At 39.1% G+C, this 15,850-nt stretch overlaps 1 protein-coding gene across 3 annotated transcripts in view; it reads right to left on the bottom strand.

The window, feature by feature from the left end:
• DLGAP5 (DLG associated protein 5) overlaps positions 1 to 15,850 on the bottom strand; it is a 42,754-nt gene that overhangs the window by 5,884 nt on the left and 21,020 nt on the right. For all 3 annotated transcript variants that reach the window (XM_009211581.4, XM_017961183.2, XM_021941244.2), the window contains 4 exons: positions 15,072 to 15,232; positions 8,632 to 8,736; positions 4,730 to 4,949; positions 1,178 to 1,367 (listed from right to left, as the gene is read on the bottom strand). In XM_009211581.4, coding sequence (XP_009209845.2) covers positions 1,178 to 1,367; positions 4,730 to 4,949; positions 8,632 to 8,736; positions 15,072 to 15,232 — 676 coding nt within the window. The remainder of the gene's footprint in view (positions 1 to 1,177; positions 1,368 to 4,729; positions 4,950 to 8,631; positions 8,737 to 15,071; positions 15,233 to 15,850) is intronic.

Below are 15,850 nucleotides of genomic sequence, written 5' to 3'. Positions count from 1 at the left end.
CTTATAATATGACTCAAATGCAATTATGAAGCTTATTAGCAAACAATAGTAAACTACAAGATATACAAAGTAGGCCGGGCGCGGTGGCTCATGCCTGTAATTCCAGCACTTTGGGAGGCCAAGGCTGGCGGATCATAAGGTCAAGAGATCGACACCATCCTGGCTAACATGGTGAAACCCTATCTCTACTAAAAATAGAAAAATTATCTGGGCATGGTGGCACGTGCCTGTAGTCCTAGCTACTTGGGAGGCTGAGGCAGAAGAATCGCTTGAACCTGGGAGGCAGAGGTTGCAGTGAGCCGAGATCGTAGCACTGCACTCCAGCCTAGGTAACAGAGTGACACGCAGCCTCCAAAAAACAAACAAAACCTAGAATCATATCTAGCCAATAATAATTGTTCAGTACACATTAACTCCCCTTTCAACATGCTCTGCCATCTGTCAAGACAACAATCTCAAGGTACTTTCTACAAAGGCAGGTAAAAAGTGTCTATCTCTCAACCACCTTGGGGAGGCATTAGCATTGCTGCTTTGTAGATGATGAAAGTGAAGGTAAAGAGAATTGATTATTCGCCCCAAAGTTGCATAGCTAGTAAGTCACAGAGCTCTTCTCAGCTCAGAACTGTTGAGCAGTACGTTTAGCACCAAAGGATACCATATTGCTTCTTTTCTTCTTAGTGCCACAGAATTTACCGATCTAAATGTAACCATTTAGTATCCTGAAATCTTAAGCTTTAGTTTTCTCATTTATAAAAAGGGAGTACTGCCTATATGTTGCAGAGTCATTATGAAATTTATTTATTTATTTATTTATTTATTTTTTTTGAGACGGAGTCTCCCTCTGTCGCCCAGGCTGGAGTGCAGTGGCCCGATCTCAGCTCACTGCAAGCTCCGCCTCCCGGGTTCCCGCCATTCTCCTGCCTCAGCCTCCCAAGTAGCTGGGACTACAGGTGCCCACAACCGCGCCCGGCTAATTTTTTTTTTGTATTTTTAGTAGAGACGGGGTTTCACCGTGGTCTCGATCTCCTGACCTTGTGATCCGCCCGCCTCGGCCTCCCAAAGTGCATTATGAAATTTATTAACAATATATGTCTGGCACCTTTTACCATCTTAACAATCTGAAATGGCATTTAATATCAGCAACTGTTAAACTCTTATTAACATGTTAAAGAAATACCTGCTTTCAGGAATATTCAAAAACAAAGTCTTCTTCACAGGTTCACTTTTAGTATTCTGAGGACCGGCACTTTCTGGTGACGTAGTTTGTTGTGGAAGGCCCATCTCACTTCTACTCTGAGATACAGCTTTGCTGACAGACTTAGGTGTTCTAAGTCTTTGAGAAGGGCCTTCAGAAGAGACAGAAATTCCTAGAAGATGAGAGAAATCGCCTCAATACCAAATAGTTCTTTTACTTTTCATAACTAGGAATACACTGAAAATCCTATCAGCCTCTTTCTCCTGTCAAATAATGTCTGTTAAAGACAAATGCCTGGGACTTTCTGTTTAAGACAGTATTGAAATGCATATCAGATGCTGCTTCCATTTGACATCCCACTACTTTTACATGAACAGAGATAATTTTTTTGTTGTTGTTGTTGAGATAGAGTCTCACTCTGTCACCCCGGCTGGACAGGCTAGAGTGCAGTGGTGTGATCTCTCGGCTCACTGCAACCTCTGCCTCCCAGCTTCAAGTGATTCTCCTGTCTCAGTCTCCCCAGTAGCTGGGACTACAGATGCATGCCACCATGACTGGCTAATTTTTGTATTTTTAGTAGAGATGAGGTTTCGCCATGTTGGCCAGGCTGATCTCGAACTCCTGACCTCAGGTGATCCACCTGCCTCGGACTCCCAAAGTGCTGGGATTATAGGTGTGACCCACTGCGCCGGGCCTGAACAGAGATAATTTTTTTTTTTTTTTTTTGGAGATAGAGTTTCATTCCTGTCGCCCAGGCTGGAGTGCAATGGCACGATCTTGGCTCACTGCAACCTCCGCCTCCTGGGTTCAAGCAATTCTCCTGTCTCAGCCTCCCGAGTAGCTGGGATTACAGGCATCTGCCACCACGCCTGGCTAATTTTTTGTATTTTTAGTAGAGATGAGGTTTCATTCACCATGTTGGTCAGGCTCGTCTCGAACTCCTGACCTCAGGTGATCCATCCGCCTCAGCCTCCCAAAGTACTGGGATTACAGGCGTGAGCCACCGTGCCTGGCCAGAGATAACCTTAAAAAGCAGAACTCTACAAGGACAAAGGAAACTAAAGAAGAGACAGCAACAATAACAACATTTTGGAAGCTATAATGTAGATTGTTGAGTGGGACTTAGACTCAAGAAAACAAATTCTAAGCCACCAATCAAGAAAAAAGAGAATCAATCCAATTTCTAGCACATAACCCCTCAAAATAACTGGTGGCTCTAAGTACCTTTGCAAGTGGAGATGAAAATGGAGCTAAACACAGAAGGAATGGCTCAAAGTCAGTTTAAACAAGGAGAGCTCAGAATCCTTTCCTCATTCTGCACAGCAAAGCAACTGTCATTACCCACCCCCATCACCAAAAACAGAAGGGTCTCTAGTTTAGAGGATACCAGATACAGTTGAGAGACAGGGTACTGCATGGAAAATAAGGGAAATAAGTGAATATTTACACATAAAATGTTGAGACACTTAGCTTTCTTCCCCCACATGGCCCCTGAAAGACTGGCAGCCAGAATGATACCTTCCAGGAAGCAGATGGAAAGCATCTTCTCTGGGGAATCTGAGTAGACTATGAGAAAAGTCTTAAATGCAGTGACGTGTAGGTTCCCAGCATAATGGCCCCGCTAACAGTAGGGCCCCCACAGTAAAGGTCCTACCCATGTGCAGAGAGTTTCCAGTCAGCTTTTTAGTGCCCTATTCTTAACCATGTGCAGGCAGTGAGAGATCACCAGATTCCTGAGGAAAGCCTCTAATACAAGAGACAGAAACCAAAAACAACTAGATGAAAGTACCCTGAAACAAACACTGTCTATAGTGGATGAAGAACACATAAAAGCTATCATTAATATCCTTGGAAAGATAAAACAATGCACTTATGAAACAAGTGCAGAATGCTATAAAATGAACATTTGGAGAGTAAGAAAGGGCTCTTGGGAATTAAAAACATGATAGCCAGCATGAAAATTGAGGAAATCTCCAGGAAATAGAAGAAAACAGTAAGTACATGAAAGAAAGATTAAAAAGTCTACCAGAAGAAAACTGTGTTTTCAAAAAAGATCAAACCTTGTCAAGAGAGATGGTGGTTAACAACAAAACACTCCAGTAAGAATTGAAAGTAGTTGCTTCTAGGGGCTGGCAAATGGAATGAAAAGGGCTTCCTCAGGGACTACTGTTTTGTAATTAGCCTCATATAAACTATGTGTTCTGTAACAATTTTAAAAGACCAATTTTTGCCATAAACCTTAATCTCCCTATCTATAAGGACTGAGTTGAGTATGCGAAAGAACAGAATGATGAGCTCATGGCTGTAAAAACCACGAAGATCTTTGACAGGTAGTAGAATGGGGCCACGTTATTAGCAGTGAGAGATTCCTGGGTATCCAGGGAGTATAGCTGCTTAAGGAAACAAACAAAAGTGCAACAGATTTGATACCTAAACCAACAAGAAAGTTATAATATACTTGAGGATCACTGTAAATATCAGATAGCAGGTATTAGAGAACAATTTAGGTTTATTTTGAAAAAACTTCCTGGTGGACATCTATGGCTTATAAATAATTTCAATTGAGATAAATTCAATTCAAGAAAAATAGTCTGTGAAAAAAAAGCTATTGACAAATACAATTAGAAAGTCATAAAAAATGATTTCCTAAAGTATTAAAAACTGCTTTTACTGGAATATTTTTAAATTAGAAAATTAGTACATTTATTGCCTCTCAAAAAGATTTGAGCAAAAGTTTTAATACAAATGCAAACAAAACCAAACCCACTTTGCATAAACTCCTTCTGTTTTTAGAGATAGACTCTTGCTCTGTCACCGAGGCTAGAGTGCAGGGGCACAATCATAACTCGCTGTAACCTTGAACTCCTGGGCTCAAGTGATCCTCCTGCCCCCGCCTCCCGAGTATGTGGGACTACAGGCATGTACTGCCAGGCTCGGTTAATTTTTTATTTTTTTGTAGAGAGGGGCTCTCACTAAATTGCCCAGGCTGGTCTCAAACTCTTAGCTTCAAATGATCCTCCTGCCTTGGTCTCCCAAAGTCCTAGGATTATAGGCATGAACCAACACACACAGCACATAAGCTTCATTTTAAAGCACAGCTAGAGAATTGTGATAGCTGGATGCTCAAGTTTCCTTTGCAGTTTAAACTCTAACCAAACTTCTAACTGACCTGAAGAAAATCACTTTACTTCTTCATGCTTCTGTCACTTCTCTTACCTCTTGAGATCCTGTGACCTTTCTCATAGACTGTAGGGTTACATGATAATTACATTACAGATGTGAAATTACTTAGAAAGTAGAAAAGCAATCTTAGAAGACATCGCACTTAAACTAATCTGATCATACCCATCAAAATGTGATTTACATGTGTTTGTGAGTGAGCGTAGTCTATTTTCTAAAAATCACAGAAAAACTTACGTCTCTTAATGTAAAAACTATTTTTCACCTTACACAAGCCCCCATCTATCCCAAATATTTCTCTTAAGTAGTCTCAGGAAAAAACAACAACAACAAAAACCAAAAACAACAACTAACCTGAGAATGCTTTAATAGGACTTTCAACTCTGAAAAATCCAGCATCAAATACTATTTTATCAACTTCCTTTGGTATCACAGAGGCTGCTGTTTCAGCATGTTCTTCCTGCTTAATTCTCTCTCTCATTGCATTTTTTATGGCAGCTAGGCGATTTCTCGCTGCAATTCTTCCAGCATCATCCTGTTTTGGTTTACTCGCTATACCTGAGACAACTTTTTTCTGCAAAGAGAAACTGACATATAGTAAAGCTGCCCATTACCATCTTATAAGAAAAACACACAACAAACACAAATTATCACTTAAAAATTTAATTTTTAAAAATAAAGTATACATAAAATATTTCACATTCATCATGTATTTATCAAGTTCCTAGTATGTGCTAAAAGGGTGAAAAGGTAAAGGACACAGTGGCTGCCCTCAAGGAGTTTGCAGCTTAGTGGAAGATCTGGGAAGTAAAGTAAGAAGGATAAATGTCCCGTTAGAAATAAATGTAGGGGCATCCTTCAGATTACAACCATGACACCCCCCTCCAAAAAAAAAAAAAGAAAAAACAAAAAAAAAAAGTAAAGAAAGAAAAAAAGTAAAACATTAAAAGAAAATAAATAAGGATGACATCTAAACCAATCTTCAGACATCAGGAAAGGTTGTAGGAAGTAGCACCTATGCTGAAACCACATTTCATCAAACTAAAAGATGGGGTGAGGCAAGGGCTAGAGAGATGTTTCCAAAGCCAGAAATGAAAGAAAGCAAAGTGGAGTTAAACAATAGCTAAATTATAAAATCACCTGCATGTAAGTTTTAAGAAAATCACATTTACACAAAGGACAAAGCAATAGAGAGTTATTAGTGATTTTTAAGCAGAAGATTAACATTATCAAGCTGGTGTTTTAGAACGATCACTCAGACTAAGGAGTAAGAGATGAAAAAAGTGGATAGATTCAACAGATATTTGAAAGGTAGAATTGAGAGGACTTACTCATCTATTGGATGTCTGTGGGGTGGAGATGGTGAAATAAAGAAAGCAAAGGACCAAAAGAGATACTGAGACTTCTATCTTGAACACCTGGTGGGATGGTAACAGCATTATGAGACAGGGCAACATTGGTGTGTGTGGAGATGCTGTCAGTTTGGAATATATTGATTTTTAAGGTATATTGAGTCATGATATACAGAATTAGAGCTTAGTAAGTATGGTCTGCAATACAGACTTGGGAATCATTACAGGTTGGGTAAGATTGCACAGAAAAATTATGGAAGGAAAGAAGAGAGCAGAGGTAGGAATTCTAAGTATCAAAAACATTTAAGGGATAAATGGAAAACGAATATGCAAACATGACTGAAGAATAGACAAAGAAGTAGAAAGGAAATATAATTTCAAAAACAAGGAAGTAGGTCAGGTGTGGTGACTCATGCCTGTAATCCCAGCACTTTGGGAGGCTGAGGCGGGTGGATCACTTGAGGACAGGAGTTCCAGACCAGCCTGGCCAACATAGAGAAACACCAGCTCCACTAAAAATACAAAAAATTAGCTGGGCATGGTGGCACATGCCTGTAGTCCCAGCTACTCAGGAGGCTTGAGATGGGAGATCGCTTGAACCTGGGAGGCAGAGGTTGCAGTGAGTCGAGATGGCGCTACTGTACTCCAGCCTGGGCAACACAGCAAGACTATCTCAAAAAAGTAGACCATATTTAATACTGCAGAAAGGTTAGATTTATTTATTTACTTATTTATTTTATTTTTGAGACAGAGTCTTGATCTGTCGCCCAGGCTGAAGTGCAGTGGCATGATCTCGGTTCACCATAACCTGTGCCTCCTGGGTTCAAGTGATTCTCCTACCTCAAACTCCTGAGTAGCTGGGATTATTGGTGCCAGCCACCATGCCTGGCTAATTTTTTATTTTTAGTAGAGACAGGGTTTCACCATGTTGGCCAGGCTAATCTCGAACTGACCTCAGGTGATCTGCCTCCCTCAGCCTCCCAAAGTGCTGGGATTACAGGCTTGAGCCACCACGCCTGGCCTAGAAAGGTTAGATTTTAAAATTAAGTACCTAATAACTTAAGCAACTAGTGGATTAATAATTTAGATAACTATTCTAAAGTTATAGAGGGGGTAAAACTGAATTGCAATGAGTTGGAGAAATAAAGGAACAAAAATAATTGAGTATAGACAACAGTCAGCTTGTCAGTGACTGGGAAGAAAGAAAAATGGGGGTATACAAGCAATTAAAGGGAGAAGCAGACACCACAGGTTTCTTTGTTTTAATGTAAACAATGATAAGACACTTAAACATGTTTAAAAACTGATGGAAAAAAGGGGGTAGGGAAAACAAGACTAACTGATGGAATGAGGGATTAATAAATAAGAGGTAGTAGGGAGTGGTATCCAAGTATAGTATAAAAGATTAGCTTTACTTTGTTTGATTATCTTAACAGTAGCCTATAAAATAAAGTAGGAGAGAGACACCTGGTGATAACAGGCAGAATTACAAATCTCTCTAGGACACAGCCATGATCTGCATCACTGATGATATTAATATTTCCAGGACTAAATCCTTAATAAGAAATGCCCACAGTAGCTTTAATAATGAAGTAGCATCCTTCACTATTTATAGTTTTGAAATCCATTCCATCAATTTAGTTACTGTCCTCAGGGTCCTTGTCGTGAGACTTTATTAGTAAAAAAAAAATTTTTTTGAGACGGAGTTTTGCTTGTTGCCCAGGCTGGAGTGCAACGGTGTGATCTCAGCTCACCACAACCTCCGCCTCCCAGGGTCAAGCGATTCTCCTGCCTCAGCCTCCCGAGTTGCTGGGATTATAGGCATGAGCCACCTTGCCCAGCTAATTTTTGTATTTTTGGTAGAGACAGGGTTTCTCCGTGATGGTCAAGCTGGTCTTGAACTCCAAACCTCAGGTGATCTGCCCACCTCAGCTGCCCAAAGTGCTGGGATTACAGATGTAAGCCACTGCGCCTGGCCTAGTAAAATATTTTTTAAGGCCGAGCACAGTGGCTTATGCCTGTAATCCCAGCACTTTGGAGGCTGAGGCAGGAGAATCACTTGAACTCAGGAGGTGGAGGTTGTGGTGAACCAAGGTCATGCCACTGCACTACAGCCTGTGCAACAAGAGCGAAACTGTCTCAAAAAAAAAAAAAAAAAAAGCTTAAACATAAGGTTTAAAAAAAAAAAACACTTTAACAAGTTAAACTCCTAAGATAGGATTCAAGAGAGTTTTTATTTGGATTACATAGTATAATAAAATACCAATCTAGACAAGCTGAATTTATAACTACAAGCATTTTTCTCATATCACAAAAAAAAACTGAATGCTTAGTTTGAAAAGTGTCCACCCAAACCAAAAACTTTGAATTCAAAAACATTACTAGAAAGATAATTACTAGAAACAAATAAGAACAAAATCTATCATGTTAACAAAGCAACAAGGATAACAGCTTCCATTTCATATAACTGTTGTAAGAATTAAGTTAATATATATAAAGTACTTGGAATATTTGGCACATACTAAGCATTATATAAATTACCTACTACTACTATAACAAAATGTGTAAGTACAGTTTAAAGAATAAAACCAACACTCATATATCACTATGTGGTAACTTAGAAGCCCTCTGGGTACCCCAATTCAATCACAGCCCCTCCTTCTCTCTAGACATAACTATCCTAAATTTTATGTTGATCGATTTGCTTGCTCTTTCTTCAACGGCAATCAATACACTGTAAGCAATATACAGACTTAACTTTGTAAAATGATGAGAAATCTGAAGTTAAATGTTTTTAAAACTTAAAAACAACAAATAGAAGAATCTATATTAGAAATCTGGATGTATGTAGAACAGTTCCTTAACTAGAAAAAAAAAATTTGGATATAAAACCCACAAACTTACCCTAAAGACATTTTTGTTCATATTATTATTCATATTATTATTGACTTGCCACCCAGATTCCTCAAGTTTGATCAGATTGTTGAATTTGTGGATTACATCTTCTATCTGTTAATAAATAAAGCACAAATTTAACAGATTAATGATAGCCATATTAAAGTTATAAACTAATGAGTTGAAGACTAAAAAATAAAAATGGCGATTCAGAAATCGCCAGTTATTAAGTCCAGTTACTAAAACTGGACTGAGTCATTCTCAATTTAGTGTTCAAATCAAGAATTTTTATGGTAAAGTTTTTCATTATCTTTCGTCTTACAAACCTCCAAAATCTACATAAAGAATATCATATATGAATAACTCTCCTAGATTATTTTTTACTAAAATGCTAAAATGGTAGAAAATACATCCTAAATGTTTTTGTTTCTTAATTACACAATGTGAACACAATCCAATTTTTTATTTATCCATTCCTCCACTGAAGGACATCTTGGTTGCTTCCATGTTTTGGCAATTATGAATAAAGCTGCTATACTGCTAAAAACATCCGTGTGCAGGTTTTTATATGGACATAAGTTTTCAACTCATTTGGAGCGCAATTGCTGGATCGTATGGTAGGAGTATGTTTAGTTTTGCAAGTGACTGCCAAACTGTCTTCTAAAGTGGATATAACATTTTGCATTCCCATAGGCAATGAATGGAAAGTTCGTATTGCTCCATACCCTCCCCAGCATTTGCTGTTGGCAGTGTTTTAAATTTTCACTGTTCCCTAGTAGGTATGTGGTAGTATCTGTTGTTTTGATTTGTAGTTCCCTAATGACATATGATGTTGAGCATCTTTTCATATGCGTATTTGCCATCTGTATATCTTCTATGGTGAGTTAACAGTTCAGGTCTTTTGCCCATTTTTAATTGAGTTGTTCATTTCCTTATTCCTGGGTTTTAAGAGCTCTTTGTATCTTTTGAATAATAGTCTTATCAGATACATCTTTTGCAAATATTTTCTCCCAATCTGTGCCATTTCCCATTTTCTTGACATAATCTCATTTTAAAAGATACAAGTATATTTAATAGGATGGAAATATAATCTCCATCTTTCTGATACTTCCAGTCTCCTACAAAGAGTTAGTTACTGTCAACAGTTTGGTAACCATGCTTTGAGTTTCCACGTCATGCACTTATACACACACATCCTCTCAGCTTTGCTCTCCCTTAAAAATATGTAAATGTTTGTAGGCGCTGTGGCACATGCCTATAATCCAAGCTACTTGGGAGGGTGAGGCAGGGGGATTGCTTGAACCCAGAAGGTCAAGACTAGCCTGGGCAACAAGTGAGACCCCATCTCATAAATGTCAAAATGACTCAGATTTACACTCATGACCAACTGATTTTCAACAAAGATGCCAATACAATTCAATGGGGAAAAGACAGTCTTTTCAACCAGCAGTGCTTGGAAAATTGGTTATCCACAAGCAAAAAGACGAATTTAGACTCACAATCTCGTACCATATACAAAAACTAACCAAATGGATCATAGACTGAACTGTAAGTACTAAAATCATAAGACTGTTAGAAAAAAACACAGGAGAAAATCTTTATGACTCGTGGTTAGGTAAGAGTTCTTAGACATGGTGTCAAAATCACAACATAAAAGAAAAAAAAAATCTGGCCGGATGCAGTGGTGCACCCCTGTAATCCCAGCACTTTGGGAGGCCAAGGCAGGTGGATCAGTTGAGGTCAAGAGTTTAAGACCAGCTTGGCCAACATGGTGAAATCCCATTTCTACTAAAAATATAAAAATTAGCCGGGCATGGTGGCATATGCCTGTAATCCCAGCTACCTGGGAGGCTGAGGCATGAGAATTGCTTGAACCTGGAAGGCAGAGGCTGCAGTGAGCCGAGATCACACCACTGCACTCCAGCCTGGGTGACAGAGTAAGACTCCATCTCAAGAAAAAAAAAAAAAAAGAAAAGAAAAGAAAAAATTCGAAAAATTTAACTTTAACAAAAAAAAAAAAAAAAATGGCACTTCAAAAGATACCATTAAGAGGATTAAGGCCGGGCGCGGTGGCTCAAGCCTGTAATCCCAGCACTTTGGGAGGCCGAGACGGGCGAATCACGAGGTCAGGAGATCGAGACCATCCTGGCTGACACAGTGAAACCCCGTCTCTACTAAAAAAATACAAAAAACTAGCCGGGTGAGGTGGCGGGCGCCTGTAGTCCCAGCTACTCGGGAGGCTGAGGCAGGAGAATGGCGTGAACCTGGGAGGCGGAGCTTGCAGTGAGCTGAGATCCGGCCACTGCACTCCAGCCTGGGCGACAGAGCGAGACTCCGTCTCAAAAAAAAAAAAAAAAAAAAAAAAAGAAGATTAAAAGTCGAGCTATAAACTCAAAGAATATTTGCAAATAACATTTCTCATAAGGCACTTGTATCCAGAATATATAAAGAATACTTAAAACTCAATAATAAAGACAATCAAATTTAAAAATGGGTGCAAAAGATTTACACAGACATTTCAGTAGAAGATACATGAATGGTGAATAAGCTCACAAAAAGATACTTAATATCATTACTCATTAGAGAAATTCAAATCAAAACTACAATGAGGTCAGGCATGGTGACACCTGTAATCCGAGCACTTTGGGAGGCAGAGGAGGGTGGATTGCTTGAGCTCAGGAGTAAGACCTGGGCACCTGGGTAACATGGTGAGACCCTACCTCTACAAAAAAATACAAAAATTAGCCAATCATGGTGGCACATGCCTGTAGTCTCAGCTACTTGGGAGGCTGAAGCAGGAGGGTTGTTTGAGCCCAGGAATTGGAGGTCACAGTGAGGTGAGATTGTGCCAATGCACTCCTGCCTAGGTGACAGAGTGAGACCGACTCAAAAAACAAACAAAAAACAAAAAACCCTACAATGAGATACCTCATACCCACTAGGATGGCTATGCAACAGTTCCCCCTTATCTTCAAGGAATCTGTTCCGAGGGGATGCCTGAAATGCAGATAGTACTGAACCCTATATATACTATGTTTTTTCTATACATACATACCTATGATAAAGTTTCATTTCTAAATTAGGCATAGAGATTGGCAATGATAATCAACAATAAAATAGAACAATTATAACAATATTCTGTAATAAGTTATGTGAATGTGGTCTCTCCTCCCTGCCAAATATCTTATTGTACTATACCTCAGGTAACTAAAACCACAGAAAGCAAGACTGCTGATAAGAGGGGACTACTATAATAAAAAAGACTGACAATAACAAGTATTAGTGAGGATATAGAAAAACAGAACACTCATACATTGTTGGTGGGACTGAAAATGGTATAATCACTTTGGAAAATAGTTTGGGCAGTTTCTTAAAAAGTTAAACATAAATTTACAATATGACCTAGCAATATCTAGGTATCTGCCCAAGAGAAATTTAAAAAGATATGTCTACACTAAGATTTGTGTGGAAATATTCACAGATTCTTAATAATCACCAAAAAGTGGAAGCAATCTAAATGTCCATCAACTGATAAATAGTGATATATCCATACAATGGAATACTACTCAGCAATAAAAAGGCATGAAGAACACAGGGCAAGCTACAATATGGATAAAACTCAAAAACATGGTAAGTGAAAGAAGCCAGATGCAAAAGACGACATAATGTATGATTCTATTTATATGAAATATCCCAAAAAAGGCAAATCTACAGAGACAGTAAATAGATTAGTGGTTGCCTGGGTCTAGGAATAGAAATGGGGATTGACTGCAAACAGGCAGGAGGGATCTTTTTATACTGATGAAAATGTTCTGACTGGGTGTGGTGGCTCACATCTGTAATCTCAGCACTTTGGGAGGCCAAGGCGCGTGGATCACTTGAGGTCACGAGTTCAAGACCAGCCTGACCAACATGGTGAAACCCCGTCTCTACTAAAAATACAAAATTAGCCAGGCGCAGTGGCACATTACTGTAATCCCAACTACTTGGGAGACTGAGGCAGGAGAATCGCTTGAACCTGGGAGGCGGAGGTTGCAGTAAACTGAGATCACGCCATTGTGCTCCAGTCTGGGCAACAAGAGTGAAGCTCCATCTCAGAAAAAAAAAAAGTTCTACATTTGGATTGTGGTGATGGTTGCACAACTCTGTAAATTTACTAAAAATGATTGAACTGTACATTTCAAATGAATAAATTTTATATGTAAATTATACCTTAATATAGTTCCTTTGTGTTTTAAAAAAAAAAAAAAAAGTACCCCAACTTGAAGTGGCTCCCACTAAGCCAAAGCTGGGAAATGAGCATCGATCAAGATAATGACTATAGGCTGGTGTGGTGGCTCACACCTGTAATCCCAGCACTTTGGAGGCCGAGGCAGGCAGATCACTTGAGGTTAGGAGTTTGAGACAAGCCTGACCAACATGGTGAACCCCATCTCTACTAAAAATACAAAAATTAGCCCGGTGTGGTGGTGGGCACCTGTAATCCCAGTTACTCGGGAGGCTGAGGCAGGAGAACTGCTTGAACCTGGGAGGCAGAGGTTACAGTGAGCCAAGATCACGCCACCGCTCTCCAGCTCGGGTGACAAAGTGAGACTCTATCTCAAAAAAAAAAGAATATAAACAATGAAAACACATCATACTTTTAAATCCACAACTAATAATGATACAAAAATCGCCACAGAATCATATAATCAGAATTGAAGGGTGCTAGTGAACCAACTATTATGAAAACTGGTGAATATATAAAAACTGATCATAAAGTAATGCTTAATTATAACTACATAAACACTATTCATGTCTGGGCCATACAGTTGCTGAGATTCCGTTTCTTTCCTCACAACGTTTTCTTTAGACTTAATAAATGTTTTGCCTTTTGTTTGCTCAGGGTTTTCATTTGGTTTTTTTGAGACAGGGTCTTGCCTCTTTCTAGGAATGGAGCCCACTCCTCTTTTCTTGGGTAACTCCCTCATCTTTGTGAGGGACATTCTCAGTTTCCTGAGAAAGGGTCTCAGGTACATGGAAGGAGGTGAACTTTGAGATCTTGCGTGTCTGAAAAGTGCCTTTCCACCCTCATACTTGATTGGTTCAGAATAGAACTCCAGGCTAGAAGTTAATTTCCCTCAGAATTTTCAGAGTATTGTTCTAGCTCATAATATTGCTGTTGAGAGATCAATGCTACTCTAACCCTTGATGCTTTGTATAAAATTTGTTTTCTTTCCCTGGATGCTTTAGCCTACCCTCTTTATCCCAAGAGTTATATAACGGTATTTAATGATGTAAGTTGCTGTGGGTCTACTCTGATTCTCAGTGCTAAACACTCAACGGGCTCCTTCATTGTTCACTTCCTCCCTAGTTTTTTTTTTTTTCTGTTCTCTTTTTCTGGACTTTCTATAATTTGGCTATATTTCCTGGACTGGTCCATGTAATTTTCTTATCTAAGCTCTTCTGTCTTACAGCTTATACTACAGGCATGTGCAAACATACCTGGCTAAATTTATTTTCTGTAGAGATGGGCTCTCACTATGTTGCGCAGGTTGGCCGTGAACTCCTGGGCTCAAGTGATCCTCCCACCTCAGCCTCCCAAAGTACTAGGATTACAGGCTTGAGCCACTGTGCCTGGCTGAAATTTCCTTAACTTCATATTCTACCTATTGTATCTTACATTTCTGTTCTCATATTGCTTAACTTCAAAAAGCTATTTATTCTCTGAATGTTCTTTAACAGGTATTTTTACTTGACAGATGAAATGTCTGGTCTCTTTGAGAATATGAATACTTGCATTTAAAAGTCCATCCAAATAGCTTTCTTCCTAGATGTTTGCTTTGGCCTTTTTCTTTTAGCTTTGAAGCTTGGTTCGATGTCTATTGTTGACTGTTGGTTCTTGAAATGCTATTTTATATGCTTATTTCTAAAATAAGTTCAAAAAGCTAGAGTCATCTTCCCCCATACCTTTATGGATCTTCCTAGTAATTTCTTTTATCACAGCACTTTCTACATTAGAATTATATTTTGTATCTCAGTCACTAATCAAATTACAAACTCCTCTGGGATAGGGAATGAACTCTTTTATCAACTCCTAATACAATACTCCTAATACAATAACAGATTAATACAATATGGGCACACAACAGGAACTCAGTAACTGCTAGCTGAACTCAACTACCAAAGGCCAGTTGACTCATTTCTCACGGGTGGAATCATTACAGACTATTCAAGAATTGAAAATAACTTCAGTTTTCAACCTATATAGAAATTATCCTGAGAATACATGGGAGAAGAGTACATCAGTCATAAAATTTAGATGTTTTACAGTTTATAAAGGTGCTTTATAACATCTCATTTCATATTACAGGTACCTAAGCAGCGACTATTACCCCATTTCACTCCTGCTACTTAAAAAAAAAAAAAAAAGTCCAAAGTTAATATATTAAAAATATTGAACCACATACCTGAAAACTAATCATATCCCAAAATCCATCCAGATCTGAACAGGTAGTCTCCTTTACACCTCGTTTATATTCACAATCACCAACCAGTCCTTCAAACTGTTTGAACCTTTCCTTCATAAGGAGTCTTGTTTGACCAACTGCTGTGCGAATAAGATCTTTAGCTGAAGGAAATAAGAGGTTTTTCAAAATTAAAAGACAAAACAGAACATTCATTGCAAGTCAGCCCAGTGATAAGACTTCACTCCAAACATCCTAAGGCTTACAGGTTGTTAAAGCAAAACAAAAAATATCTACCACAAAACTTTGTCATACAAATAACTGAGTATTAACTATTTGCTTCAATTCCCGCTCAAAATTAACAATATATTCTCGGCCGGGCGCGGTGGCTCAAGCCTGTAATCCCAGCACTTTGGGAGGCCGAGACGGGCGGATCACGAGGTCAGGAGATCGAGACCATCCTGGCTGACACGGTGAAACCCCGTCTCTACTAAAAAATACAAAAAAACTAGCCGGGCGAGGTGGCGGGCGCCTGTAGTCCCAGCTACTCGGGAGGCTGAGGCAGGAGAATGGCATGAACCCGGGAGGCAGAGCTTGCAGTGAGCCAAGATCACGCCACTGCACTCCAGCCTGGGCGGCAGAGCGAGACTCTGTCTCAAAAAAAAACAAACAAACAATATATTCTCATACCTATTGCTATATACTAAATAGCATTCTACTTTTTCTTGTACTTTATAAGAAGTCAATGTCAGCCGGGCACGATGGCTCACACCTGTGGGCAC

The sequence above is a fragment of the Papio anubis genome, chromosome 7, assembly GCF_008728515.1.
Source record: "Papio anubis isolate 15944 chromosome 7, Panubis1.0, whole genome shotgun sequence".
Lineage (NCBI taxonomy): Eukaryota > Metazoa > Chordata > Mammalia > Primates > Cercopithecidae > Papio > Papio anubis.
This window is presented reverse-complemented; position numbering and strand designations above follow the sequence as displayed.